The 27,195-nt window shown below is 40.2% G+C and overlaps 1 protein-coding gene across 3 annotated transcripts; it reads left to right on the forward strand.

Moving 5' to 3' along the window:
* Positions 1–136: 136 nt before the first annotated feature.
* RXYLT1 (ribitol xylosyltransferase 1) lies at positions 137–27,195 on the forward strand. 3 transcript variants are annotated; one of them, XM_045464970.1, is made up of 6 exons: positions 137–439; positions 1,232–1,387; positions 5,721–5,823; positions 20,392–20,706; positions 23,411–23,581; positions 26,766–27,195. In XM_045464970.1, exons 1-6 carry the CDS (start codon positions 271–273, stop codon positions 27,181–27,183), a joined length of 1,332 nt encoding a protein of 443 aa, XP_045320926.1. In that variant the 5' UTR covers positions 137–270; the 3' UTR covers positions 27,184–27,195. The 3 variants fall into 3 exon arrangements, with proteins under 3 accessions (XP_045320926.1, XP_045320928.1, XP_045320929.1); XM_045464972.1 differs by lacking the exon at positions 23,411–23,581 and having other exon boundaries at positions 138–439; XM_045464973.1 differs by lacking the exons at positions 137–439; positions 1,232–1,387; positions 5,721–5,823 and adding an exon at positions 17,924–17,965.

Consider the following 27,195-nt stretch of genomic DNA (forward strand, 5'->3'; position numbering starts at 1 on the left):
TGCCAGGCCTGCGGAGGGCGGGGCGAAAGAGCCCTCGGGGAGGCTTAGGAGGGGCTGAGGGCGGGGCCTGGGCTGGGCGGGCACGGGGGCGGGGCGGAGATGCCGGGGCGGCCCCTGGGCGGGGCTTGAGCGGGGGCGAGGCCGATTCTGGTGAGTCGCTCCGCCCCGGCTTGGGCCTGCACCTGAAGTGGCCGGAGCCCGGGCGCTGAGTGCGGCTTCTTCTCCCGCCCGGCTCCCGGGTGGCAGTGGCCGACGGGAAGCCCGAGTGGGATGCGGCTGACGCGGAAGCGGCTCTGCTCGTTTCTCATCGCCCTGTACTGCCTCTTCTCCCTCTACGCCGCCTACCACGTCTTCTTCGGGCGCCGCCGCCGGGCGCCGGCCGCGTCTTCTCGGGGCCTAAGGAAGGGGGTGGCCCCGGCGCGGGAGAGGCGCGGCCGAGGTAGGACCCTGGGTGGCCGCAGACCTGGCGCTCGAGTCCGGGAGTGCCCGCGGTCTCCCGGGTACCTTTCGCCTCCTCCCGCCCTCGGTTGCCGGCCGTGGGCTCGGGCTTGAGGCGTGTGTGGGTGCCTCAGTCCTCACCCGAATCTCGCACGCCATCCTCACTGCCCACCCCCAAAGCTGGCAGGGGCGCACTCCTGTATAGCACGTCTCAAGTACGCAAGGCGTGGCCGGTCGCCCAGTTCTTGGAGATGCAGCTGGGTTTAAGACCTGTATTTCCTCATTGAAACAAAGAGCCTTTTCTAATCATGCAGTGACTTGGGAAGGCCTGGGCGTTTTGCCTCCAAATTGTGATCTGTCCTGTGTTTTGGCCTATGTCAGATTCCGACTCAGATTTCTCTCTCCCTTTTTCCAGAATTTTGCACAATAGTGTCTAAAACTGTTGGACACTTTACATTCCGAAGTCAAGTTTTTATGTGTAGGGTACGTGTGTATATACAACCTATAAAGAATTGCAAAAGTTAAACTTGTAGCTTGATACGTGCTATCCAGTTATTGTAGGTTTCATTTGGGAGAGAGAAGTTTGTGTCTCCTGTTAACATTCTAAGATCTTTCAGAATAAAGATTTAATAAAAATTAAATTTTGACTTCCTTTTTTTTTTAATTGTATGTGTTTAACCAGTTCAAATTCAGTTGCTTTGAGCACTCCCTAACATCTAATTTAAATGGCTTGAATTTATCTACAAGACTGCTCTACCTTACTGATAACACTGTCACTCTTTTTAAAACACAGAACAATCTACTTTGGGAAGTGAAGAATGGAATCCTTGGGAAGGAGATGAAAAAAATGAGCAACAACACAGATTTAAAACTAGTCTTCAAATATTAAATAAATCCACAAAAGGGAAAACAGACTTCCATGTACAAATCTGGGGCAAAGCTGCCATTGGTAAGTTAATGTATAGAGCTAAGACATGTGAAAAGAATCCTAAAATGGACTTTATTAATATTAAATTAATTTATCTTAATACATTTAGGATATGTCATCATTTGTTAATTAAGGCATCATGGTGCTTTTTTTTTGTTTGTTTGTTTTACTTAATATTCCTCCTTTCTGTTAAACAATATCTGTGTAAATATAAACACATGTACACAAATATCCTATTGTTGGTCTTTAGCAGAGTACAGATTTATTTGTAGACACAAAGTAGAATGTAAGCATTATTATGTAGAAATGCCCATGTCCTCTGAATTTTCATGAATCTATGTGTTTATGGGATACTTGATGCACAAGTATAAGATGTGGCCTCTGTACTTGATGGCCAAACAAGTTTGGGAAACACTGAACTGAACAAAGTTAAACAAGGTTCTTTATTGCAGGACAATCTCAGAGCCTTTAATGTGTGTGTGTTCATTATACATATGTAAAATGGGGATATGGTATATAGTTGATTAAACTTGAATGCCCACAAAAGTATTTTTGCTCTGAGTATCATAAGAGTCTAGTGTTCCAAGTTATATATTACACTCAATTAAAGAATGGGATCCTCAGAGTTACAAGAGTCAGAAAGAATTTAGTGAATTAAAAGAAACTTTACTGAACCTTTAAACATAAGTTGGATTTATGTACAGTAAGGGATATGGATAGAAAGGGCCGGATCGGAAGAAAGTAATTGGAGAATAATGCTTTTGCCTTTAGCGTTTCATAAATCCATTCGCCCTTGCATCCAAATATACATCCTTGAAGATCACCCATGACCTCCCAAGCTCCAATCAAATTCTAGCAATTTTTTCTTTATAAAATCTCTAATATTAATTTTTCTGTAAATTACCACTTCCCCATTCTAGTTTTTAATTAAATCTATATCTTAACAGGTTTTCATGTTTTTAGACTTTTCTCTGTTTTTTTTTTTAAGTTTATTTGTTTATTTTGAAAGAGGGAGCAAGAAAGAGAGAGAGCAGGGGAAGGGCAGAGAGAGGGAGAGACAGAATCCCAAGCAAGCTTTGTGCTGTCAGTACAGAGCCCCAGTCGGAGCTTGAACTCATGAACCATGGGATCATGACCTGAGCTGAGATCAAGAGTCATATGCTTACCCTGCTGAGCCACCCAGACTTTTCTCTTTTCAATTCAATAAGCACAAAGTGGCCAGCTGAGTTTTTATCAAACACTACTTTTCATCAACCTATTTCCCAGGCATAAAGGATTGTAATTCCATTCCTATTCAAAAAGGAGGGGGGCACCTGGGCCCCTGGGGGCACCCAACCTGACAGTTGGGTGTTGAGCGACCAACTTCAGCTCAGGTCATAATCTCACAGTCTGTGAGTTCAAGCCCCGCGTCTGGCTGTCTGCTGACAGCTCAGAGCCTGGAGCCAGCTTCAGATTCTGTGTCTTCCTCCATCTCTGACTGTGCCCTGCTCACACTCTATCTCTCTCACTCTCAAAAATAAGTAAACATTAAAAAAAAAAAAAAAAAAAAAACAGTTTAAAAAAAAAAAAAGGAGGAAAATGAAGTCATGGTCCAAGCAATTCTTAAATCCAACCAGGCAAATCATTAGGTTTTAAGGCCTGAGAATAATCTGTGGCTCAAAGTTGCTTCTAGTCTTTTGGCTCTACCTCTGTAGAGCCATCCTTTCTTTTTCATGAATGGTAGCATATGCTTGCAGCTCAATGGTTTTTTTCAGCCTGCTGATAGGATTTTGGGAGTCCAACACCCTTCTTTCATTTCAACATTTCTGTGTCCCCTCTAATCCAAGCTAGCAGTGTTTCTGCTGATACAGCATTCTCAAGTCTTTATGGGTCTCCCATGTATGTCACTCCATTACACAAGAGCTCCTCCACAGGTCTTTCCTGGGTAATCCCATCTCTATTTCTGCCTTCTACTGAGATGGCTGAGGAGATCCATAAATGACACACCTAATATCCTCAAAGAGCCCTCTATGTGACTGAATATTTTAACCTTTTTATCCCTTCTGAGGCACTAGCAAAAAAGATATTCACCTACATCCTTGGCCTTTTTTCCAGAGCATGCCTTCCTGACAGTGAATCTCCTAGTTTTCCACCTCTTTTGCAATTGAATAGACTGAGAATTTCCCAAATCATCAAGTCCTGGCTCCTTGCTTTACAGTTTTTCCCTCAATCACTCTTTCCTCTCACATTTACTATAATCAGCAAGAAGAAACCAGGCCACAGCTTCAATACTACTTGGAAATCTTTTCAGCTAAATATCCAAGTTTATCATTTATACATTCCACTTTCCATATAACTTCTGGACACAATTCAGCTAAGCTTTCTGGTGCTAATATAACCAGGATCCCCTTTTCTTCAGTTTCTAATAGCATGTTCCTCATTTCCTTCTGAGCCCTCAGCAGCAGCACTTTTAACATGCATATTTCTACCAACAGTCTGCTCAGATATTTATAAAAACCAACATAGGGGTTCTTTTCTACTATACTTTTCATGTGAGTTCTCACTAGCTGAGTCGCTAACACCCATACTTCTACCTATAACCTGTCCAAGGCAATCTTATCTAGCCATTTTTTTTAATTTATTATTTGAGAGAGAGTGCACAGGCAGGGAAGAGGCAGAGAAAGGAGAGAGAATCCCAAGCAGGCTCCACGCTGTCAGCACAGAGCCTAACGTGGGACTTGAACTCACAAGCCATGAAATCATGACCTGAGATGAAACCAAGAGTTGGATGCTTAACTGAGCCATCCAGGCACCCTTCTCATCTAGGCATTTTTAAGTCCTGCTCCTCAAAATTCTTCCAGCCTCTCCCCATTACCCAATTCCAAACCACTTCCAGATTTTTAAGTATTTGTTATAGTAGCATTCCATTCCCAGGTATCATAATCTGTGGTTTCCTATAGCTGCCATAACCAGTTACCAAAAATTGAGTGGCTTATACAACACAAATTTCTCATTTTTTTTAAATTAAGAAATAATTGACATTTAACATTATATTAGTTTCAGGTGTACGACATAATGATTTGATATATTTACATATTGTGAAGTTATCAACGTAAGTCTAGTTAGTGTCCATCATCACACATACGTGTACTTTCTTTTTCTTGCGATGAGAACTTCTAAGATCTACTCTCTTGGAAACTTTCAAATATACAAAACAGTATTATTAACTATAGTCACCGTAAACTTAGAATCTTACATTTTTGAGGGTAGAAGACTAAAATGTGTCCACAAGGCTGTATTCCTCTTAGAGGCTTTCAAGCAGGATCTGTTTCCTTGACTTTTGCAGCTTCTTGAGGTTACCCAAATTCCTTGGCTCATGGCTCTGTATCACTCTGACCTCTACTTCCATTTTCAGACCTCCTTCCCTTCCTCTGACACTCTTGCCTCCTGTTTGTGAGGACCCTTTGCTATATAGGGCCCATCCAAATAACCCGGGATAATCTCCCTGCCTCAGCATCCTTAATCACATATAGAAAGTCTCTCTTGCCATGTAAGATAACATATTCATAGATTCTAGAGATCACATCTTAGGACATACTGGGTGGACAGGGAGGCATTATTTGGCTACCACTTTTGGAAAGCTGTATCTGATTGGCTAGGTATTGAAACACGGTTATTTTGTGTGTGTCCTCTAATTCCCCGGGGCATACTTACACATCTGTCAGTGTAAGTAAAACAGGGCTCCCAGGTTACTTCATTGTGTGCCACCGCTTTCCTCTCCTCTCAGAGCTTCCATTCAGGTGAGATCATAGTAAAATACCAGGGGCTGCCATAAGGAGAATGGTACAATGGCATTTGTCTGCAGAGGGCATCATGTGGTGAGGGATGTGTGTTCCAGTGAGGAGGGGTTACTATCTCCTGGATGTAGTGACTGTATACATGCATACCTGAGCCTCTCTGGTTGTGTTTGGCACAAAATCGTGAATCCCCCTCGTTTGTTACGATACAGAAACTAGAAACCGTTCTAATCATATAGTAACATATTATAACACATTTCAGGATAAAGCAGGTAGTAAAAGTCCAGTGACAATTAGGGGTTTCTCAAATTTAGAGTAAGAAGATTATTGTCCTCATTACAACCCACATTTTGCCACATGTCACACTGTCAACCTCTGAATTCTGTCTCTCACACATTAACTGCCGTATTGATGATTTTGAGCTATTGCTTGGTAGAACTGCCTACGAAGGGACCAAAGAGGAATAAAATCTGGTTTCTTGCTCAAATTATGTAAATGAGCAGAGCATAAACTCATCTCACACACCAGAGTAAACCAGACAGTAAATGGGTTTGTTTTTGTTTTTTTTTAATTACCAGGTTTGTATCTCTGGGAGCATATTTTTGAAGGCTTACTTGATCCCACTGATGTGACTGCTCAGTGGAGAGAAGGAAATTCAGTTGTAGGAAGAACACATTACAGGTATTAACTGTGCAACATTAACCTTTGTTGTATTTCTGTGCAATGTTTTATGTAAATACTAGAAGAAAAATAAAATAAGAGGAAAATATATTTAGAGACAGTTTTTGCACTTCAACTTGTTGTGAAGAATAGAGAAGTAAACTCATGACTATATATTTGTAGTTACAGCTTATCTGAACGTTTTACAAAATACTTCCTTTTTAAAATTTTGTCTGTTTCATTTTTATTGAAACATTGCTGATTATATGGGAAAGCTCATGCTCCAAATTTTGTAACATTTGATTGTTGATAAGCATTTAACATTCCATATCTTGAAGGAATAATATGTAAACTTAAAAATATTGTCATTTTTCTCTTTTCCTATGATAGTCATGTTCACATATTTTTATAATACTCAATTAGTGGGCATGCCTGAGTAGCTCAGTTGGTTAAGCATCTGACTTCAGCTCAGGTCATGATCTCATGGTTTGTGAGTTTGAGCCCCATGTCTGGCTCTGTGCTGACAGCTCAGAGCCTGGATCCTGCTTTGGATTCTGTCTCTCCCTCTCTCTCTGCCCCTCCCCTGCTTACCTCTGGGTGTGTGTGTCTCTCTCTCTCAAAAATAAATAAACATTAAAAAAAAAATTTATAATGCTCAAGTAGTATCAAAGCTGTTGTTATGAGCTTTGAAAATTTTATAAAAATGTATTTATATATGAGTTCTATCATGATTTAATTTGTATAGATTACCATTTTAATGAAATACTAAGAAATCTTTTTTTAGATTGCATAAAATTTTTATCTATGATTCCATATTTTCTAAAGATTTTTTTAAGTTTATTTATTTTGAGAGAGAGATAGTGGGAGCATGAGTGGCGGAGGGGCAGAGAGAGAAGGAGAGAGAGAGAATCTCAAACAGGCCCCATACTGTCAATGTGGAGCCCAACACAGGGTTCAAACCCATGAACTGTGAGATCATGACCTGAGCTGAAACCAAGAGTCAGACCCATAGCCAATGAGCCACCCAAGCACCCCCTAAAGATTTTTAAACAGGTAGAATTAAGATTGTTTTATTTAGGAAAAATGTGGTAAGTTTGCTATATGAAAGAGTGCTATTTCTATTAGATTTTGCTTTCTTATTGAAATAAAAAATAAAAATAATTATTTTTAAATGCTTATTCCATATAAAAATTGTACTATTAGGGGGAAAAAATGTCAACCAAAGATTCAGGTTTGTATTAGCATTCCGTTTATTTCCCACAGAAATCAAGAAGAAAAGCTATGGTTAATCTCAATTTCATTTGCATTTTCACTGCTCCTTTCATTCTCTGTTGACTTTATACACACTTGGAAAACAATTTCATTTCATATATCTTTTCAAAGTAGTCATTCTTGAAAAGTAAAGACGGACTATAAGTAATACCCAATTTATATGAGGGTTGTTTGATTAAATATGGAATCAAGATATGGGGTTTAACTACATGTAGTACTACAGGTCTCTGTTTCAGAGGGAAGAAATGACTCTGTTCACCATGAATCAGTAACACATGTGGTCTGTGCGTAGGATATGAATACACTTATGGTAAACTGAATTTTTGAGTCAGCCTGATGAAATGCTGCACACTGTGGGGGCGCCTGGGTCGCTCAGTCTGTTAAGCATCCAACTCTGATTTCAGTTCAGTTTGTGAGTTTGAGCAACGCCCCCCACCCCCACCCCACCGCAGTGTCTATGGGGCAGAGACTGCCTGGAATTCTGTCTCTCTTCTGTCTCTCTGCCTCACCCCCACTTGTGCACATGTTCTCTCTCTCTCTCTCTCTCTCTCTCTCTCTCTCTCTCTCTGAAACAAAACAAAATTAAAGAAAAAAGAGCATGTACTGCAGCCAAAATATCTGAGTTCAAATTCCAGCTTTACCTCTTTATTTTTTAGTGTTTATTTACTTGTTTTGAGAGAGAGAGAGCATGCTAGCAGGGCAGAGGCAGATAGAGATGGAGAGGGAGAATCCCAAGCAGGCTCCGTACTATCAGCACAGAGCCTGACAAGGCTCGATCCCATGACTGGGATTATGACCTGAGCCAAAATCAAGAGTCAGCTGCTTAACTGAGCCACCCAGGCACCCCCCGCTTTATCTCTTATTAGCTGTCTGAACTTGGGTAAATCTCTTAACCTCTCTGCCTGGATTTCCATAAATTTAAAATATGGCAAATAATAGTTTCTATTTCACAGAATTATTTTGAAGCTTAAACATTAACAGGTATAGAGTGCTTAGAACAGTATCTGGCACATAGTAATCACTAAAGAAGTCTTGTGTTGTTACTAGTTTTATTATTTTTACTATTACTTAAATAGGTACTGCAACATCTCCCTACCTTTCAGTTCCTTCTCTGTGTTTCCAGTATTGAATATTATCTCACCTTCATGTTCCTTCACAAAAACCTTATTGATACGTTCTTTATATTAATACCTTCAATTAGGTTACAAGCCAGCCTGGGACTCAATCTGTCTCTTGAAGAAACTTTGCCTGTCTCTACTCATAGCTATCATAGATTGATTTACAGTTTAGTTTCATGAGGCAACTTCATTTTTAATTTCTTAGGAGGAATCTTACCTCTGTTCATCATGGCCTTTGCTCATCCTTAAAAGACTGCATTCAAGACCCTATAATATCCATGTGCAGGCATTATATAAGATATATAAGTGACTATCCATTTGATAAAATGAAAGTTAGATGCTAAATTACTTAATTTATTGTCATCAGGGCTCAATTATGGTATTTTCAATGAGCGTCTGCTACTTAGGAAAAAGTTGAAAAAAATGGAGTGCCTGGGTGACTCAGTTGGTTAAGCGTCTGACTCTTGATCTCAGCTCAGATCTTGACATCAGGGTCGTGAGTTCAAGCCCCACGTTGGGGCTCTGCCCTGGACATGAGGCATAGTTGAAAAGAAAGAAAGGAAAGGAAAGAGAAAGGAAAGGAAAAGTTGGGGAAAAAAAGAAAAAGTTGAACTTATTTCTAAAGATCATGATAGAATAAATATGTCTGATTCTATTTTTAGAATTTCTAGATATTACTAGTATAAGAAGCTAGGGAGCTCACTACTCATCACAATGAATGAAACCTTCTTTTAAAAGAGGATTTTTAAAACTACTAAGTTTTAATTTGTATTTCATAAAATTCACCCATTTGGGGGCACCTGACTGGCTAAGTCCGAGGAATGTGGAACTCTTGATCTCAGAGTCGAGTTTGAGTCACACGTTGCGCGTAGAGGTTTCTAAAAAAATAAATAAGATTTAGGGGTGCCTGGGTGGCTCAGTCGGTTAATCATCCAACTTCAGCTCAGGTCATGATCTCACAGTTTGTGAGTTCAAGTGCTGTGTTGGGCTCTGTGCTGAGAGCTCAGAGGCTGGAGCCTGCTTCAGATTCTGTGTCTCCCTCTCTCTCTCTCTGCCCCTCCCCCACTTGCACTCTGTATCTCTCCCTCAAAAATAAATAAACACTAAAAAAAAATTTTTTTTTTACAAAAATAAAAAATAAGATTTTTTAAAAATTCACCCATTTTAAGTATATGATTCAATTTTTTTTTAGTATGGTCGGCACACAGTGTTACCTTAGTTTCAGGTGTACCACATTGTGATTCAACAACTCTGTATGTTATGCTGTGCTCACAAGTGTAGCTACCATCTACAAGTGAAAGCTTTATACGTAATATTAATGGTTACTGGGACTACCTTTAAGTCAAACACTGGACCATAGATCAGTGAGGGTTTCAGATAACATTTTCACTGGTAAACAAAGACAACATGGGATTCGCATTGCGTTGATTCAATGCGTGAGAATTTGCATTCTTCCACTCTAGCCATGTGAGAATGAGGGTGGGACTATTCCATCACAAACGTTGAATTGGCAAGGTATGGAATCATGATGGTAATGCCGACCACAAAAGCAGGGTGAATTGCAGCAGCTATTCAAAGGTAAAGGCCGCTCATGAATTCAGTATACCTAGTTCATAAAACCAAAATTTTAAAAACTGTTTATTAATCAAAATTGATATAAAATTCAGTGCCTAAGAGACGTGTGGACAGTACAGCTTGTGTATTCTTTTTTTTTTTTTCTAAGATTTTATTTTTAAGTAATCTCTACACCTAGTGTGGGGCTCAAACTCACAACCAGGAGATCAAGAGTCACGTGCTCCACCGACTAAGCCAGGCACCGCATCTTGTGCACGTTTTTGTTTTTGTTTTTTTTTTTGTTTTAGAGAGAGTGGGAGTGAGGGGCAGAGGGAGAGAGAGAGAATTCCAGGCAGGCTCCAGCATGGAGCCTGACACGGGACTCAATCCCACGACCCTGGGATCATGACCTGAGCCGAAATCAAGAGTTGAAAGTTAAACCAACTGAGCCACCCAGGTGCCCCAGCACTTACTATTCTTTTAAGTTTATTTATTTATTTTGAGAGAGACAGAGTAGAAGAGAGAGAATCCCAAGCAGCCTCTACACCAGCAGCACAGAGCCTGATGGGGGACTTGAACCCACAGAACCATGAGATCATGACCTGAGGCAAAACCAAGAGGCAGACACTTAACTGACTGAGCCACACAGGCACCCCTGTTCTTTTTTTTTTTCTTTTTTTTTTTTTTTTTTTTTGGTGTTTATCTATTTTGAGAGAGAGAACAAGCAGGGGAGGAAAAGAAAGAAAAGAGAGAGAATCCCAAGCAGGCTCTGCACCATCAGCACAGAGTCTGACACGGGGCTCAGGGTCACAAACCGTGAGATCATGACTTGAGCTGAAACCAACACTCAGTCACTTAGCTGACTGAACAACCCAGGGACCCCTGCACTGATTCGTATCTTATTTACTTATTTTACTTAATTTTTTACTTATTCTGGCATTTGCCAGACTCATAGCTGGCAAATCAGTAATCTTATCTATAATTCTATTAATATCATAGTGGTGTGTATATAGTGTTAGTTCAGTAGTACTTGTTGAATTTAGAAAAAATGAAACAATAATAATTACATTGGATTCTAAAAAATATATTCGGTTCATACTCAGCTTAAAACTCAAAATTTGAATGATTTCTCTGGCCTTTCTACATGTTGAAAGTACTTGCTGGGAGGAGATATTTTAACTAAGCCAAGGAGAAGAGAAAAAATATTAGAAATTATAAGTCCTGACTATTAAATATATGCTAAGAAATGCAGAAGAGTAAATCACTGTTCTAAAAATTCTGTGTATGAGCTCTTTAAATATGCTTATTCTTGGGGCGCCTGGGTGGCGCAGTCGGTTAAGCGTCCGACTTCAGCCAGGTCACGATCTCGCGTTCCGGGAGTTCGAGCCCCGCGTCAGGCTCTGGGCTGATGGCTCAGAGCCTGGAGCCTGTTTCCGATTCTGTGTCTCCCTCTCTCTCTGCCCCTCCCCCGTTCATGCTCTGTATCTCTCTGTCCCAAAATAATAAATAAACGTTGAAAAAAAAAATTAAAAAAAAAATATGCTTATTCTTCAGTTAATGGAATTTTATGATTGTTGCTTGACTAAAAACCGTAGAAAATGAAAATGTACTTTTCATCACACGTGAACATATGATAATATCTCATAAATAAGACCTACTTTATATAATAAATGTATAGCTGGAAAGTTATGATTAAATTGAACTTCTGTAACTTGATTCATACTTTACATGCAGCAAGAGAATTTAAATAAATTGGTAGGGCAAATAACTCCCTGAGAGAGAATTATGCTTATTCATCCAGCATCTACCGAAGCCTATACTACTTGTTCATACTGGGCTCTAAGGATTTCAAAGTGAACAAAATACTTTTCTCTGGCCACAGACTAGTGGTTGAAACAAATACATAAATAATTTCCACACCCCATATAAAGCATATTGATAAGGATGTGAATACTCTATCGTGTTAGTAGGTAGGGAAATACAGAAGAAGGCAACTAACCCAGTCTAAGTAGAGTTGTAGAGTTGGGGGTATGATGCCTATCAAGAAAGACCTCCCAGAGGAGGTGACTGCTGAGCTGAGTCTTCAGAGATTAGTAGGATTTAGCAAAGCAGTGAGAGGAGAGATTATATTCCCACAGAGGCAACATCAGAGACTAAAAACTGATAAACAGCCATTTTGGTCATGGAATTGTAGACCATTCAGAATCCCTGGGGCATCATGATGGCGTGGGGTGCCTGAGATTGGGAGTGCAGGGCAAGGGGCAGATCACGGTGGACCTCATGTGTGCCACGTTAAGACTCTTGGACTTTATTCTTGGGCAGTGAAAGCAACTGAAGATGATTAGACAAGATAGTGGTATTGTCGTGTATGTTTTTGGTGTAGATTTCTCTAGTAGCCATGTGGAAAAATGATTTGAAGGAGACAACTGGGCACAGGCAGATCAGTTAGGAGACTATAAGTATCCAACAGACCAACAGATATATAAGTAAGGGGTGAAATAAGAATATGCTGGCGCAGTTGGAGCCAGGCACAAGTTTGAGAAATATTTTGGGGCCCAACTATCAGAATTTAGGGATTATTAGATGTGAGGATGAGAGCAAGAAGCAAATCTGACAACCCCCTCGTTTCTAGCCTGCATGACAGGATAGCTGGCGTGCGATCAAAATAGCAAATACAGGAATAGGAACAGGTCTGTCCACTCCTCTCCAGCTCACTGCACAGCACCTGCTTGACTCCCTGTTTCTCAGCAGACAACCCTGCCTCCTATTTCCTCAAGAAAATTGAGTGGATCCATGATTATATTCTCTAACGTTCACCTTCTGATCTCCATCTGACCCCTCACCTAACCTTATGTCTTTCCCTAGCTCTGAGACTTCCTGGTTCAAGGTTAATTCCCTCCACATGTGCTTCCCTTCTGCTTCTTCCCAGACCTTGCTCTCTCATTCATCTTTAATCTTTCACTCACTATTGCTTTCCCACCTTCTCATCCAAACTTTCAAGAGCGTCTGCATTCACTATGCCCAATTCCTCACTTCTCACTCGCTCTCAACCCACGGCAATTTGACTAACACACCTCCCAACACACAAAAAACTATTTGAATCTTATAGGATTTTTCTTTTACCCCTGAAGTTTCTTTACCCAGGTCTGTGTTTCCAAGACTGTGTACTGAGGCACCCTGGGGCACCATAAAATATATATTTTTAAAGATTTTATTTTTAAATAATCTCAACACCCAACGTGGGGCTCAAACTCACAACTCAGAGATCAAGAGTCACATGCTCCACCGACTGAGCCAGCCAGGCACCCCAGCACCACAAAATATTTTAAATATTTGTGGGAAATACTGTTATACTTCATATCTGTCAGACACCATGCAAACTACTGGCTCGAAGTAATTCACAGTTTCAACATTATATCCCCCTACATTTATTTCAGCGATGTCATATCTTTGTGGAGCTGGGTTTTCCATGGTTGCTATGCTAAAATTCAAGTACTGTGCAAAAATCAATGTGGGACAGGGAGTGATAGTGGCAGTGTCTATTCTGACTCAAAAGTTTGCAAAGGTGTGTAGTCCTCAACAGGTGCACACATCCATCTCATTATAAGGTATTTGTGGTTCATTAAGAATGAAATAGGAGTTTTTTTCTTTCAGTGTGTGCCTGTTATTTTTCTAAGTGACTTTTGGGCAGTTAGGACACAAATACTAAGTAGTTTGGATTTAATGACTTTTTTAAGTGTATTTATTAGAGAGAGAAAGAGAGGGAGAAGGGGAGGGACAGAGTGAGAGGGAGAGAGAGAATCCTAAGCAGGCTCCTCGCTGTCAGTGCAGAGCCCAATGTGGGGCTCCATCCCAGGAACCATGAAATCATGACCTGAGCCAAAATCTAAAGTCAGACGCTTAACCAGCCGAGCCACCCAGGCACCCCTGGACTTAATGACTTACCATACTGAACCATTACTCATTTCTTTTGGCTGAAAAAAATTACTGAAACACTGAAGGTGCTGGGAATGAGGAAAGTTTAGGAACCTCAAATTTATACCTCAGCTCCCCATCATTGACCCTGTGGCTCACACCATTACCTAAACATGACCTCGAGGTCTGGAAAGCCGATTAGTCAGAGCATGAGAGCCACGTTCCTGCTGCTGGAACATAAGAGCACTCTGCAAAAGAGAGCTGTGGAGATTCCAAGACTAGTCCAATGAGCCCCAAGTGAATCAGACCTCATTTCATTAGTTTATGTGAGTCAATAAAATTAGAAGTATTCCTTTCACATGAAAGTGACATTTGAGCACAGCTTACTGTACTATTTTATTTTAACTTACAACTAAAACCAGGTACTAAAACACTTACTGTAGGCTCCCAAGTTAATGACATATGAACAAAAGTTTTGCAATGTCCAGCTAAGTTAATACTGTACAAAGTTATCTTTTGGTTTCTTCCTATACAGATATGGCATATTTCTAGTTATTGGAGACCTTTATGATAGAAAGGCCCAAAACATTATGAGTTACTGAAATTTTTATAAGATAGGTAAATATAGTTTACCTTTTCTGGCTAAATTATAAAATGTCTTCTATCTTTATCTGTTTCTGTTTGGCTTAAGGTTTTTAACTTATTTAAAATAGTCAGCACCCGGGGGCACCTCACTGGCTCAGTCTGAAGAGCGTGCGACTCTTGATCTCAGGGTTCTGCGTTCAAGCCCCATGTTGGGTGTAGAGATTACTTGAAGATAAAAAAAATCAACTTGTGGCAGTGCCCGTGTCACCGCCTCTGCATTGGCTCCACACAGACAAGGCAAAAGATGTCCAGCCTTACGGGGACTGAGTGGTGTATCGAGTCTCTTGTTTTCCAGAAGTATCCTGGAAAGGAGCTTATTAACAACCGCACACTCTCCAAGACAAAGTCCCTGAGCTTTCTGAATACAGAACTGGCTGCCTTCACAAAGTACTCAGAGGACCCTGGTGTCCTTGACCTCATGATGAAGAAACTGGACCTCAACTCTGATGGGCAGCTAAATCTCCGAGAATGTGTTAACCTTATTGGCAGCCTGGCCGTAGCTTGTCGTGACTCCTTTGCAAGGTCCACCCATTTCTAGAAGTAAATCCAAGGGGCTCTCGGGCCTGACTTCAGACCACCCCCTTTCCTTCAAAGAAGCCTCAATCTTCACCTCCTCCTCACATCCTACACATACCCTGGGCCCAGAGCATCCACCACCCTTTTGCAGGCCAGTCCTGCTGGTAGTTAATAAAGCAACAGCGTTGGGGCGCCTAGGTGGCTCAGCCAGTTAAGCGCCCAACTTTAGCTCAGGTCATGATCTCATGGCTCATAGGTTCAAGGCCCATGTTGGGCTCTGTGCTGACAGTTCAAAGCCTGGAGCCTGGTTTGGATTCTGTCTCCCTCTCTCTTTAACCCACCCCTGCTCACACTTTGTCTCTCTTTTTCTCTCTCAAAAGTAAATAAACATTAAAAAAAATTTTTTTTAAAGTATTATTTGCAGGTTATGGCTTTGAGGTATAAAGCATTTTTCAATTGATATATATTTATTTCTTTATATAACATTGTAATAGATAAAACACTTGCACAGTGTTTTATAGTTCAATAAACACTAACATGAGAATACATATTAAGTGCTATATTAAGTGATACAGAATAAAATTGCTATGGTAGTTTACATTAAAGGGGAATCAGAAGAGGAAGGTAAAGGTGGAAATGTGTTCCAGGAAATATAAGTAATGAACAAAGGCAGAGAGGCAGATAAGTTTGTGATTTAAGGGTGTATGGGAGAATGAGATTACATGTGGGCAGTGTAACTAATTTAGTCAGAAACAGTGGATTGTAAGGATAAAGGGTAATGGTTGTAAAGCACTTAATACAATATTGGTCATGGAGCTTTCACTCAGAGTATGTTATTAATCTGCGAAACAGCAGGAAACAGTATTATATCTGTACTTCAGTTTTAATTACATAATACTATAAATAGAAAAAAACTGGAAGTAGACATGACAAAATGCTGTCTAACCCTGTTTTTGGAATTATGGGCACAGAATTATGAGTGATGGAAACATCTTTTGAATTTTCCAAGTTATTGTAATAACCGTTTGGTTATTAATAACCAAACTAATAAATGGTTTTTTTAATTATAAACCTATCTTAAAAAAGAAAGATGTAATTTTAAAAACAAATGAACTTGCAAAATTTGAATACTGAATTTACTTATTTTGTGCTTTTAAACAACGCTATTGCTTTTTTTTTTAACGTTTATTTTTATTTTTTTATTTATTTTTTTTTCAACGTTTATTTATTTTTGGGACAGAGAGAGACAGAGCATGAACGGGGGAGGGGCAGAGAGAGAGGGAGACACAGAATTGGAAACAGGCTCCAGGCTCTGAGCCATCAGCCCAGAGCCTGATGCGGGGCTCGAACTCACGGACCGTGAGATCATGACCTGGCTGAAGTCGGACGCTTAACCGACTGTGCCACCCAGGCGCCCCATTAACGTTTATTTTTAAGAAAGAGAGAGACAGAGCATGAGTGAGGGAGGGGCAGAGAGAGAGAGGGAGACACAGAATTCGAAACAGGCTCCAGGCTCTGAGCTGTCAGCACAGAGCCTGAGGGGGGCTCGAACCCATGAGTCGTGAGATCATGACCTGAGCTGAAGTTGGACATTTAATCAACTAAGCCACCCAGGTACCCCTGTAACTTATAAATAATACTTTAAAGCAGTTATATCAAGGATGAGCAATGACAGGTAAAGATATTATCTCTCAGGGCATAAAGGCTCCTGGTATTGTTAGATAATCTTATTATAAATTATCCTGATAAAAACATTTTTAGACACAGTCTTATCTAGTTAGAAATTGAAATGAAATATTATTAGATAAGTTCAATACTATCCTTAGTAAAATGTTTTATGTCTTTTTAAAAAAATAGTGCAGAAGTCTGTGTGACATTCTTTAAAGTAGTTTGGGCACATGATATATATGTACTTAAATGTCAAATAACTAAGTTTGAGGCTCATCTCTACCATTGCCTATCTAGTGTTACTAGCTTTATATAAGTCATGTAACCTTTCTCAAAATTTCCTTTTCTTCCTTTGTAAAACTGACCTAGGGTAGGAAAGCAAGACTGGAAGACCTCATGTGCTCTAGGAATTAGGCCTCCCTATAAATCTAAAGGAGAAATTAAATGTTCATATACTACCAATAATAAATTTTTAACCCTGTCATAACTATTACCATGATCCCTAAAGTATTCTCTACCTCTCAGATTTTGCAGATTCTCTTAAATTGCTAAAGAATCATTGAATCATTGGCCATCTCAATGCTAGGTACTGTCCAACACAAACAAAACACAGTTCTCATTCTCGTAGGTTACTGTCATTATGTAATAAAGTCATAGAATCCACACAGTATACATACACACAAACAAAATATATATTTAGGTCTTGGGTTTTTAATATTATCTACTAACTCTAGTATTTATTAACCATAATGCCATGGAAACAACCTCTGAAGTAGATAGGTCTTAACTTACAACTCAGTGTTGCCATTACAAGTTGTGTAACTTAAGCCTGATTTCCCAAATGCAAAGTGGGGATTAATGTGCTGCGGAGTTGATAAAGGCTAAATGACAACCTATGCAAAATGCCTATCATCTATATAAAAGGCATTTAATAAATGTTAGGTTTTTTTGTCCAACAATAATAAGCAATAAAAGCAGGATTTCAGCATATTTGTACTAAAGACTCTATCAGGTTATGGGGAGCCTGACTGGCTCAGTCAGTAGAGCATGTGACTATTGATCTCAGGGTTGTAAGTTTGAGCCCCATGTTGAGTGTAGAGATTACTTAAAAATAAAACCTTTTTAAAAATAAGATAGGGGCACCTGGATGGCTCAGTCAGTTAAGCTACCGGCTTCGACTCAGGTCATGATCTCACAGTTCCTAGGTTTGAGCTCCGCATTGGGCTCTGTGCTGGCAGCTCAGAGCCTGGAGCCTGCTTCAGATTCTGTGTCTCCCTCTCTCTGCCCCTTCCCCAGCTCACACTCTGTCTCTCTCTCTCTCAAAAATAAACATTTAAAATTTTTTAATAAAATAGAATAAAATAAAACAACCCAGTCAAGAAATGGGCAGAAGACATGAACAGATACTTTAACAAAGTAGACATCCAGATGGCCAACAGACACATGAAAAGATGCTCAACATCACTCATCATTAGGTAAATACAAATCAAAATCATGATGAGATATCACCTCACACCTGTCAGAATGGCTAAAGTTAGCAACATATGAAACAACAGGTGTTGGCAAGGATACCAAGAAAGGGGAACCTTCTTAAACTGTTGGTGGGAATGCAAACTGGTGCAGCCACTCTGGAGAAAAGTATGGAGGTTCCTCAAAAAAACAAAAATAGAACTACCCTACAGTACAGCAATATTCAGTATTTACTCAAAGGATACAAAAAATCATATTCGAAGGGGCACTTGCACCCCAATGTTTATAGCAGCATTATCAACAATAGCCAAACTATGGAGAGAGCCCAAATGTCCATCAACTGATAAAGAGGATGTGGTATATATGTATATATATCATGGCCACCAAAAAAAATGAAGTCTTGCCGTTTGCAACATGGATGGAGCTAGAATGTATTATACTAAATGAAATAAGTCAGAGAAAGACAAATACCATATGATTTCACTTAGGTGGAATTTAAGAAAAAAAAAACAGATGAACACATGGAAAGGGGGGAAAAAAAGAGAAGGAAACAAACCACGAGAGACTCTTAATGATAGAGAACAAACTGAGGGCTGATGGAGGGAGGGAGGTGGGAGATGGGCTAGATGGGTGATGGTTATTAAGGAGGGCACTTGTGATGATCACCAGGTGTTGTATGTAAGTGATGAATCACTGAATTCTACTCCTGAAACCAATATTACACTGTATGTTAATTAATTAAAATTTAAATAAATTACCCTCTCAAATGGAAAAAATAAAATAAAAAATAAAATCTGTTTAAAAATAAAGACTCTAGCAGGTTATATGGTTTAGCAGGTTATAAAGAATCCAGGACCACTGTGACTAATTTTAACATAGCTTAAAGCTATTTTTTATATTTAACACTTAGGTTAAAATAATTTAGAGGCAAGGGCACATGGGTGTCTCAGTCAGTTAAGTATCTAACTCTTAATCTCAACTCACACCTTGATCTCAGGGTTGTGAATTCAAGCCCTGCATTGGGCTCCACCCCTAGTGTGTGGAGCTTGAAAACTAAAAACAAAAACAAAACCCACAGCAGACACATCCTTTAAAAAAATAAATACTTTAAAAAATAAAATAATTCAGTGTTGTTGGTTGTTCTAAAGGAGCACATAATATAAAAATGTAAGTTATGAAACATGTCTGTTCCTTTTATTACTTTTTTATTACGCTAAGGAGCACATTCTCATTTACCCACCACCCAGAACTAAAAAATTCCCATTTGCTTCAGATATTTAACTTCCCTCTTAAAAGAATTAAATATTCCCAGTAAAAGGGAAGCTTTCTTTGTACTGTTCCCATTTCTTTTCTCTTCCTGCTCCAAAGCAACCATTGTAATGAATTTGGTGTGTATCCTCCCATTCAGATTTTTATATTTATACTTATAAAATTTAAGCATAATTTTTGTATTATACTTTCAAATTTGCACACAATTATCATATTCTGTGGGTATTCTGCACCTTGCTTTTTCCCTTAACCTTGTGTTTTTGAGACTTAACCTCCATGGATGTTTACACCAGCATCCGTTTCACAGTTCATCACTTACAGTTCATTCAGATAAAGGCATAATGGCAACTCACACCCTAAAGAGGATGGGAACTACTGGCCTAAACACCTTTCCAGTGTAAACTACACGGAGTTTCATACTCTTCAACTGTGTTTCTTTGCTTAACGCCTCAAACTCTAGCCAGCGCTTATTTTGAATGTGGTTAAAAACAACAAAGCCGCCACATTTTTTTCTTTTTTTGTCTTTATTTTTAAGTAGGCTCCATTCCTGTGGGGCTTGAACTCATGACCCTGAGATCAAGAGTTGCATGTTCTACTGATTGAGCCAGACAGGCACCCCCAAAGCCACCACACTTCTGATTATCATATGCGATTGATCTGCGTACAACCAAGCTTCCCATTAGTCGACAGCCATGCTCTATCATTCAAACATGTTCAAGGAAACTTGTATTAGAGAAATTATGTTTCTAGAAAGAATGTAGATTACATCTCATTGTAGATTTTATATAAAATGATTTAAAACTTCTGATATCAGGGGCACTTGGGTGGCTCAGTTGATGGAGCAGCCAACTCTTGATTTCGGAGCAGGTCATGATCCCAGAGTCATGGTAATGAGTCCCGTGTCGGGCCCCACACAGTGCATGGAGCCTGCTTTGGATATTCTCTCTCTCTCTCTCTCTCTCTCTCTCTCCCTCCCTCCCTCCCTCCCACTCTGCTGCCTCCCCCACTCATGGGCACATGCACACACACACACACACACACACACGCATCTCTGTCTAAAGTAAAAACAAAAAATAGTTAAAAAAATAAAACTTCTGACATCAAATACTTTTGTTCTGTTTTTTTTGTCTCTTGTTTTTGTTTTGTTGTTTGTTTTTAACAGCTTCATCACTGGTCCAGCTGTAGTCCCAGGGTATTTTCCTGTTGGTGTGAATAATGTGGTACTCATCCTAAATGGAAGAGAAAAAGCGAAGGTCTTTTATGCCACCCAGTGGTTACTTTATGCACAAAACTTAGTGCAAACTCAGAAACTCCAGCATCTTGCTGTTGTGTTGCTTGGAAACGAACATTGTCATAATGAATGGATAAGCCAGTTCCTCAAAAGAAATGGAGGCTTTGTGGAGCTGCTTTTCATAATATATGACAGCCCCTGGATTAACGACATGGATATCTTTCAGTGGCCTTTAGGAGTGGCAACGTAAGTACAAATATTATTACGTATTTCTAGACCCTAAGACCTGAATTTCTGAATCAGGAAAACGGTGCTTTAAATTTGTAATAAACATAGTTCTGGAGTCATCTGGGAAGTCACGTACAATCTTTTCCATGGAAAAAAAAATCTGGTTTGGTTTCAGGCTTCAGTAATAATAATAATGTTTTTTAGAGTATTTTAGCATGTTATAAGGAGAGCATATAAGTTATTAGGGGTTTTTTGTGTTTAAAAACTCCAAATGTATAGGATGAATTTTCAAGTTTATCAGTAGTGCCCTAAAGAGATGTTTAACTGGGGCACCTGGGTGGCTCAGTTGAGTGTCTGACTGTTGATTTCTGCTCAGGACATGATCCCAGGGACATGGGATCAAGCCCCATGTCAGGCTTTATGCTGTGTGTGTAGAACCTGCTTAAGATTCTTTCCCTCCCTCTCCCTGTGCTCGTCTCCCTCTCTCCCCAGTTCACACGTTCTCGCTCTCTCTCAAATTAAAAAAAAAAAAAAAAAAAAGACAGTGAATTGTTTAACAGAGAACGGCAGACGTTCTTAAAACAACTTACAGGGGACGCCTAGGTGGGTCAGTCGGTTAAGCGTCCAACTTCAGCTCGGGTCACGATCTCGCGGTCCGTGAGTTCGAGCCCCGCGTCAGGCTCTGGGCTGATGGCTCAGAGCCTGGAGCCTGCTTCCGATTCTGTGTCTCCCTCTCTCTCTGCCCCTCCCCCATTCATGCTCTGTCTCTCTCTGTCCCCAAAATAAATAAACATCAAAAAAAAAATTAAAAAAAAAAAAACAACTTACAGAATCTATATAATTTATAGTAAAAACAAACAAAATTTTACTTGACAAACAATATGAAATCAGGAGCATATGGTATCTTGAGGGTTTGAGAAGATCATAATATGCTCAGATCTGCCACCGAGACTGCTTGAACTGGCACAAATTTCTTCTATAATAAGAGGGGCTAATTAAGTAATAGCTAACTAAGGCTTCTGAAGATGTCTATACAGTCTTTATAAAATGGAAAGCTTATTTTTTATCCTTCTGTTAATAGAGGGCTTTTAATCAAGTTGACTTTAAGGTAAGTTAAACTTAGATCAAGCATTGCTGCATAAACTTCCTAAGAGCAGGGGATTTGTCTCTTGTTCACACTACCAGCAGAGCCTAGAACCAACCAAGGCTGCACAGAGTAGACAATAAATACTTGTCAAATGGATGAATTAGGAGAAATCTCACCAACATGCTTTTTGAATTAGATACTCATTGTTCATTACTATCACTTGTTACCAAATGTGACCTTAAACTGCTACTTGGTTGGCTACACAAATATCATCAGATAAGCGTATTCACAAGACCTATTTCCTGGCCCATGCTGCAGTATTTCAACTTAGTAAGTTTGTGGTAGAACCAGACCAAAAGATTTATATTAAGTATAGCCGGGTGTAAGACCCTCTGAAAAATCTATCCCTTGAGTAGAGCTCATACTTATAAAATGCTTTGAAATAAAATTACCCTTTTGCAGTAACACTACGTAGGCTATTCCTACGGTTTCCATACATTGAATGGAAACTCTTTGTAATTCTGTTATTGTTGGACTAGGCCAATACTTTTTTATAGATCAGTGACTTCCAACCCGATGCACCTTTGCCCCCCAGGAAACATTTGGCAATGTCTGGAGATATTTTGACTTGTTACAGGTGGAAGGGGGAGGTGACAGTGGTATCTGGTGGACAGAGGCCAGTGATGGTGTGAAATATCCTACGATGTAGAGGAGTCTCCACAACAAAAAGTGAACTGGCCCAAAATGGCAATATGGTAAGGTTGTAGCGCAGGTGCACAATTTGGTGTCTGTTCCAAATGCCCATAAGAATGGGCTGATTGCAACAGGCCTCTCCTGCATGGCTGCAAGGTTTTTTCATTTGTTTGTCTTTGTAATCTACTTTAAAAGCCTTTGGAGTTGGAGCTCTTTGCTACAGCAGTATGTGTTCTGTAATCTTTCCATTACCTGGCTAAAACAGTAATTAAGGGACACCTGGGTGGCTCAGTCAGTTAAGCGACCGACTTCACACAGGTTGTGATCTTGCGGTTGGTGAGATTGAGCCCCGCATCAGGCTCTACACTGACAGCACAGAGCCTGCTTAGGATTTTCTCTTCCTCTCACTCTGCCCCTACCCAGCGCTCGCTCGCTCGCTCTCTCAAAATAATAAAAATAAGACAAAAAATATAACTAAAATAGTCAATGAATCATGATCATTATGAATGTAGATTATTTATACTCTGAAGGTATTTCAACCTTCCTTATAACTACAAGCGTATGGAAGTTGAGGAATATAAAAAACAAAAGCACTTCATGCACTTAATCTCTATATCAATTTTGTAAAAGGTGCCAGCGTGAGGGTATTTTCTTTTTAAATTTTTTTTAAGATTTTATTTTTAATCTCTTATACCCAACATGGGGCTTGAACCTGCAACCCCAAAATCAAGAGTCCCACACTCCAATGTGAGGTTATTTTCTTAAGTCAGTAGATTAAGGGACTTTTCCCAAGTAAGCATGGAAAATTACAGTTTGGAGTTCAGAAAATCATATTTGAAATCTCTTCTCTCTGCACCCTCATGCTACCTAAGATGTTAGGTTATGATAATTTGCCAATCTGATCGTCATATGTTGTTAACTCCTATGTACTTATTTTTGTAGATATAGGAATTTTCCTGTGGTGGAGGCAAGCTGGTCAATGCTGCATAATGAAAGGCCCTACTTATGTAATTTCTTAGGAACCATTTATGAAAATTCATCCAGACAAGCACTAATAAACATTTTGAAACAAGATGGGAATGCTAAGCTTTGTTGGGTTTCAGCAAGAGAACAGTAAGTTCTGCGTTTACTTGATTCACCCACTTTGTTCTCAAATCTGAGAGTTGCTGTATGTAGCAGCACAGGTTTCCAAAGAGACTTTGTTAACTTCATTCATACCAGTCTTTCTGCAGAAGAGATATTGGTAGTTAAAGCTGTGTAGAAACTGGGTTTCTATCATCCATCCTGAAGAGGAATACTAGTAACTGTCCTATGCAGATGTCAATTTTTAAGATTCCGCAACAGTATCTGTTAGCTAGACCTGACACACAAGACATTCGTTATGAGTGCCAGTAAGGTCTTGGGTTCATCCCTGAGATATTCAGCAGACCAGATTCAGTGTTCCGAGACTGGCATGAAATACTCCTCTCATCATCAGAACCTGACACCACCCTGAGGACAGGAGGACAGGACATGCTATTCTTTGAATCTCCAGATCCAACATAGGATCCTACACAAAGTAGGCCAAGGATAAATGGGGAGTGGATGGATGGTGGATGGATGGATGGATGGATGGATGGATGAATTTAATAGGTTAACTTTCTTCCATCTTTTACATGGTAGTCATGAAACACATGTTCATGGAGTGAAGGAAGGAACTTTGGAATTATTCATTTTGTTTTTAAATAAATGCAGTTTTGGGGCGCCTGGGTGGCGCAGTCGGTTAGGCGTCCGACTTCAGCCAGGTCACGATCTCGCGGTCCGTGAGTTCGAGCCCCGCGTCGGGCTCTGGGCTGATGGCTCAGAGCCTTGGAGCCTGTTTCCAATTCTGTGTCTCCCTCTCTCTCTGCCCCTCCCCCGTTCATGCTCTGTCTCTCTCTGTCCCAAAAATAAATAAACGTTGAAAAAAAAAATTAAAAAAAAAAAATGCAGTTTTGTGTGTAGAGTAATCAGAGAAGAACTGCCTAAAAAATGTCCTTCCAGATCTAGAAATATATTAATTGTAATAGATACTCTCTTTTTGAAAGCATAACTCCCAATTCTACTGTTAGTGTAACCATGCTATATCCATTCAGTCAACAAATATTTTTCAAGCAACTGCTGTATGCCAGAAACTATCTTAGCCATGAAGGATACAGCAGTGGACAAAACAGTGAGAAGTCCATGCCCCCCTAGAACTCACATGTTTGTTGGAAGAGACAAACCAGTAAAATATATTGTGTGTCAGAAGATGATAAATGCCGTGTAAAATGAGTTGAGCCGAGGGGAGATGTAGCAAGGACTGGGAATCAGGAGTAGAGCATCGAATGTTCTAGAATGGCCAAAGAAAGCTCTAGTGTGAAGATTACATGCAAACATGGACCTGAAGAAGGGGCGGGGGGGGGGGGGGGGCTCCCATGTCTATTTAGGAGAAGGGTAGTGCAGGCAGAGAGAACACAGATGTAAAGAGCCGCAAGGGACAGCATACCAGGAAAGGAATGAGTGAAGGCAGTGGAAAATATCAGAGTTCTTTGTAGGAATAGAATTCTTCTTGTAATTCCTCTCATAGCATTGAGCCAGGAGGTGGAGTGGGTGTCTTTCTTGCTTCTCATTGCTGCCTCCAGACCATTCTCCCTTTTTTCCTCCCTAAAATCTCCCATTTTAAATATCATGCCCGCAGAGAAAACCTTTCATTGCTCTTCCTCTTTGAAATCATTTACCGATCCTGGGGTTTATCCCCTTCAGTCTCTGCAGAGTTTAGTTCTGGCACACTCCCACTCTCTCTGATGTTACTCTTACCTAACTCTTCGTGATGCCCAATCTATATAGATGGCCCTTCCATCACCTTTTTCTTACCCCCTTTATCCAGTGATCCGGTTCTCCATTTGGTTTGGCCATTCAGTGTCATGGTCGTTTCTTAGACCTTGTCATAGCACATACTGTGTCTTCTCTGTGATCTCAAGTCCCAGCATCTCTCTCTGTAACCACCATTTTCTGTTATTCCATCTCACTCCCTGTAAATATTTGACTCCAACAATTTGGCTGAGATTTATAATTCATTGTTCCTGCTACCTTTTCATTGTCCTTTGCTCACCTCATCTCTGCTTTCTTCTTTTCCCCACTTAAATTTCATAGTCAACTATGACTGGTACACATTCAACTCCCTAGTTCCCTAATGGAGCAAACCCTAACTGTGGTTAAATCCAGCTCTCCTTTCTGCTCTATACCTGTACCAGGCAGCCAAACACACACAATGTGCGTGCACACACACACACACACACACACAGAATTGTGTCAGTAGACCTAGCTTTAAATACATGACCTTGACTCTCAAGTGCCCTGCAGTCATACATTTCCCTTGTCTGTGTATTCTCCACCTTTCCCACAAGACTGTTTCGTACTTCTTCTCCCTTCCCAGTCACCATTACCTTCTGACCCTATTGCTTATTTCACTGAGAAGATGGGAGCAGTCAGGAGAGAAGGTCTAGCTTTCTGACAGGTCTCTCAGCTTCTACCCTTGCCCCTGGACTGTCTGTTCTCACCACAAGGGCCGGATTAATTCTGATAAAACATGGGTCAGGTCAGCCACCCCTGATCACAACCGTGCTTGATGGGATGCTCTGACTTCATCTTCTACACCTCTCCCCCTCAGTCACTCTGCTTCAGCCTCCCTGGCCTCCTTGCTGGTCCTTGAACTTGCCAGGCACACACTGTCCCATGGCTTTTATGCTTGCACTTCACTAGATTCACCCCTTCAACATCTGCGTGGTTTGCTGCCTCACCTCTAGCTCTGTGCTCAGAGGCCCCTGAGACGAGATGCTCCCTGATTACCCATTTAAATCTGCAACGCTGCTGGCTCAGAAACTCACTCCTCACTTCCTGCTTTATTTTTCTTCATAGTACGTAATTAACACCTAAGTAAGATACTGACCTGACTTGATTACTATCCATTTCCACCACTAGACCTAGAATCTGAGCTCCATAAAGGCAGAATTTTGGAGGGGGAGGTAAGGAAAGGAGACCTGGCACACAGAAAATATTGGCGGGATACACATTCATTCAGAAATTTCAAGGTGACTACTAGATTTTAAACATGACCAGCTGTAAACTTTTCACATTCTTAAATATTTTCAATAAATCTATTTGGGCAAGATTTTATCTATTTCTTCTGCCCGTCATCTCTAAAATGTGTTTACCATTTCTTACAACTGACGTTTGCTTTCACAAAAGACTTGCTTTAGTAAAGTGAAAACTACGGTTGTTTTTCTGATTTGTTTAGGTGGCAGCCTCAGGAAACAAATGAAAGCCTTAAGAATTATCAAGATGCTTTGCTTCAGAGTGACCTCACATTGTGCCCAGTAGGAGTAAACACAGAATGTTACAGAATATACGAGGCTTGCTCCTATGGCTCTGTTCCTGTGGTAGAAGACATAATGACAGCTGGCAGCTGTGGAAATACGTCTGTTAACCATAACGCTCCTCTGCAGCTACTCAAGTCCATGGACGCTCCCTTTATCTTTATTAAGAACTGGAACGAACTTCCTGCTATTTTAGAGAAAGAGAAAACTCTGATTTTACAAGAAAAGATTCAGAGAAGAAAAATGTTACTTCACTGGTATCAGCACTTCAAAACAGAGCTAAAAATGAGATTTACTAATATTTTAGAAAGTTCATTTTTAATGAATAATAAAGGGTAACTGTGAATTATC

The sequence above is a fragment of the Leopardus geoffroyi genome, chromosome B4 (genome assembly GCF_018350155.1).
Source record: "Leopardus geoffroyi isolate Oge1 chromosome B4, O.geoffroyi_Oge1_pat1.0, whole genome shotgun sequence".
NCBI classification, from domain to species: domain Eukaryota; kingdom Metazoa; phylum Chordata; class Mammalia; order Carnivora; family Felidae; genus Leopardus; species Leopardus geoffroyi.

What these genes read in the sequence shown, in the direction of transcription:
- RXYLT1 (XM_045464970.1), top strand. Translation starts at nt 271, where the DNA reads ATGCGGCTGACGCGGAAGCGGCTCTGCTCGTTTCTCATCGCCCTGTAC. An exon ending in CTGGGGCAAAGCTGCCATTG is followed by an intron (nt 1,388 to 5,720) that starts GTAAGTTAATGT and finishes TTTAATTACCAG; the next exon opens with GTTTGTATCTCTGGGAGCAT. An exon ending in GTAGGAAGAACACATTACAG is followed by an intron (nt 5,824 to 20,391) that starts GTATTAACTGTG and finishes TGTTTTTAACAG; the next exon opens with CTTCATCACTGGTCCAGCTG.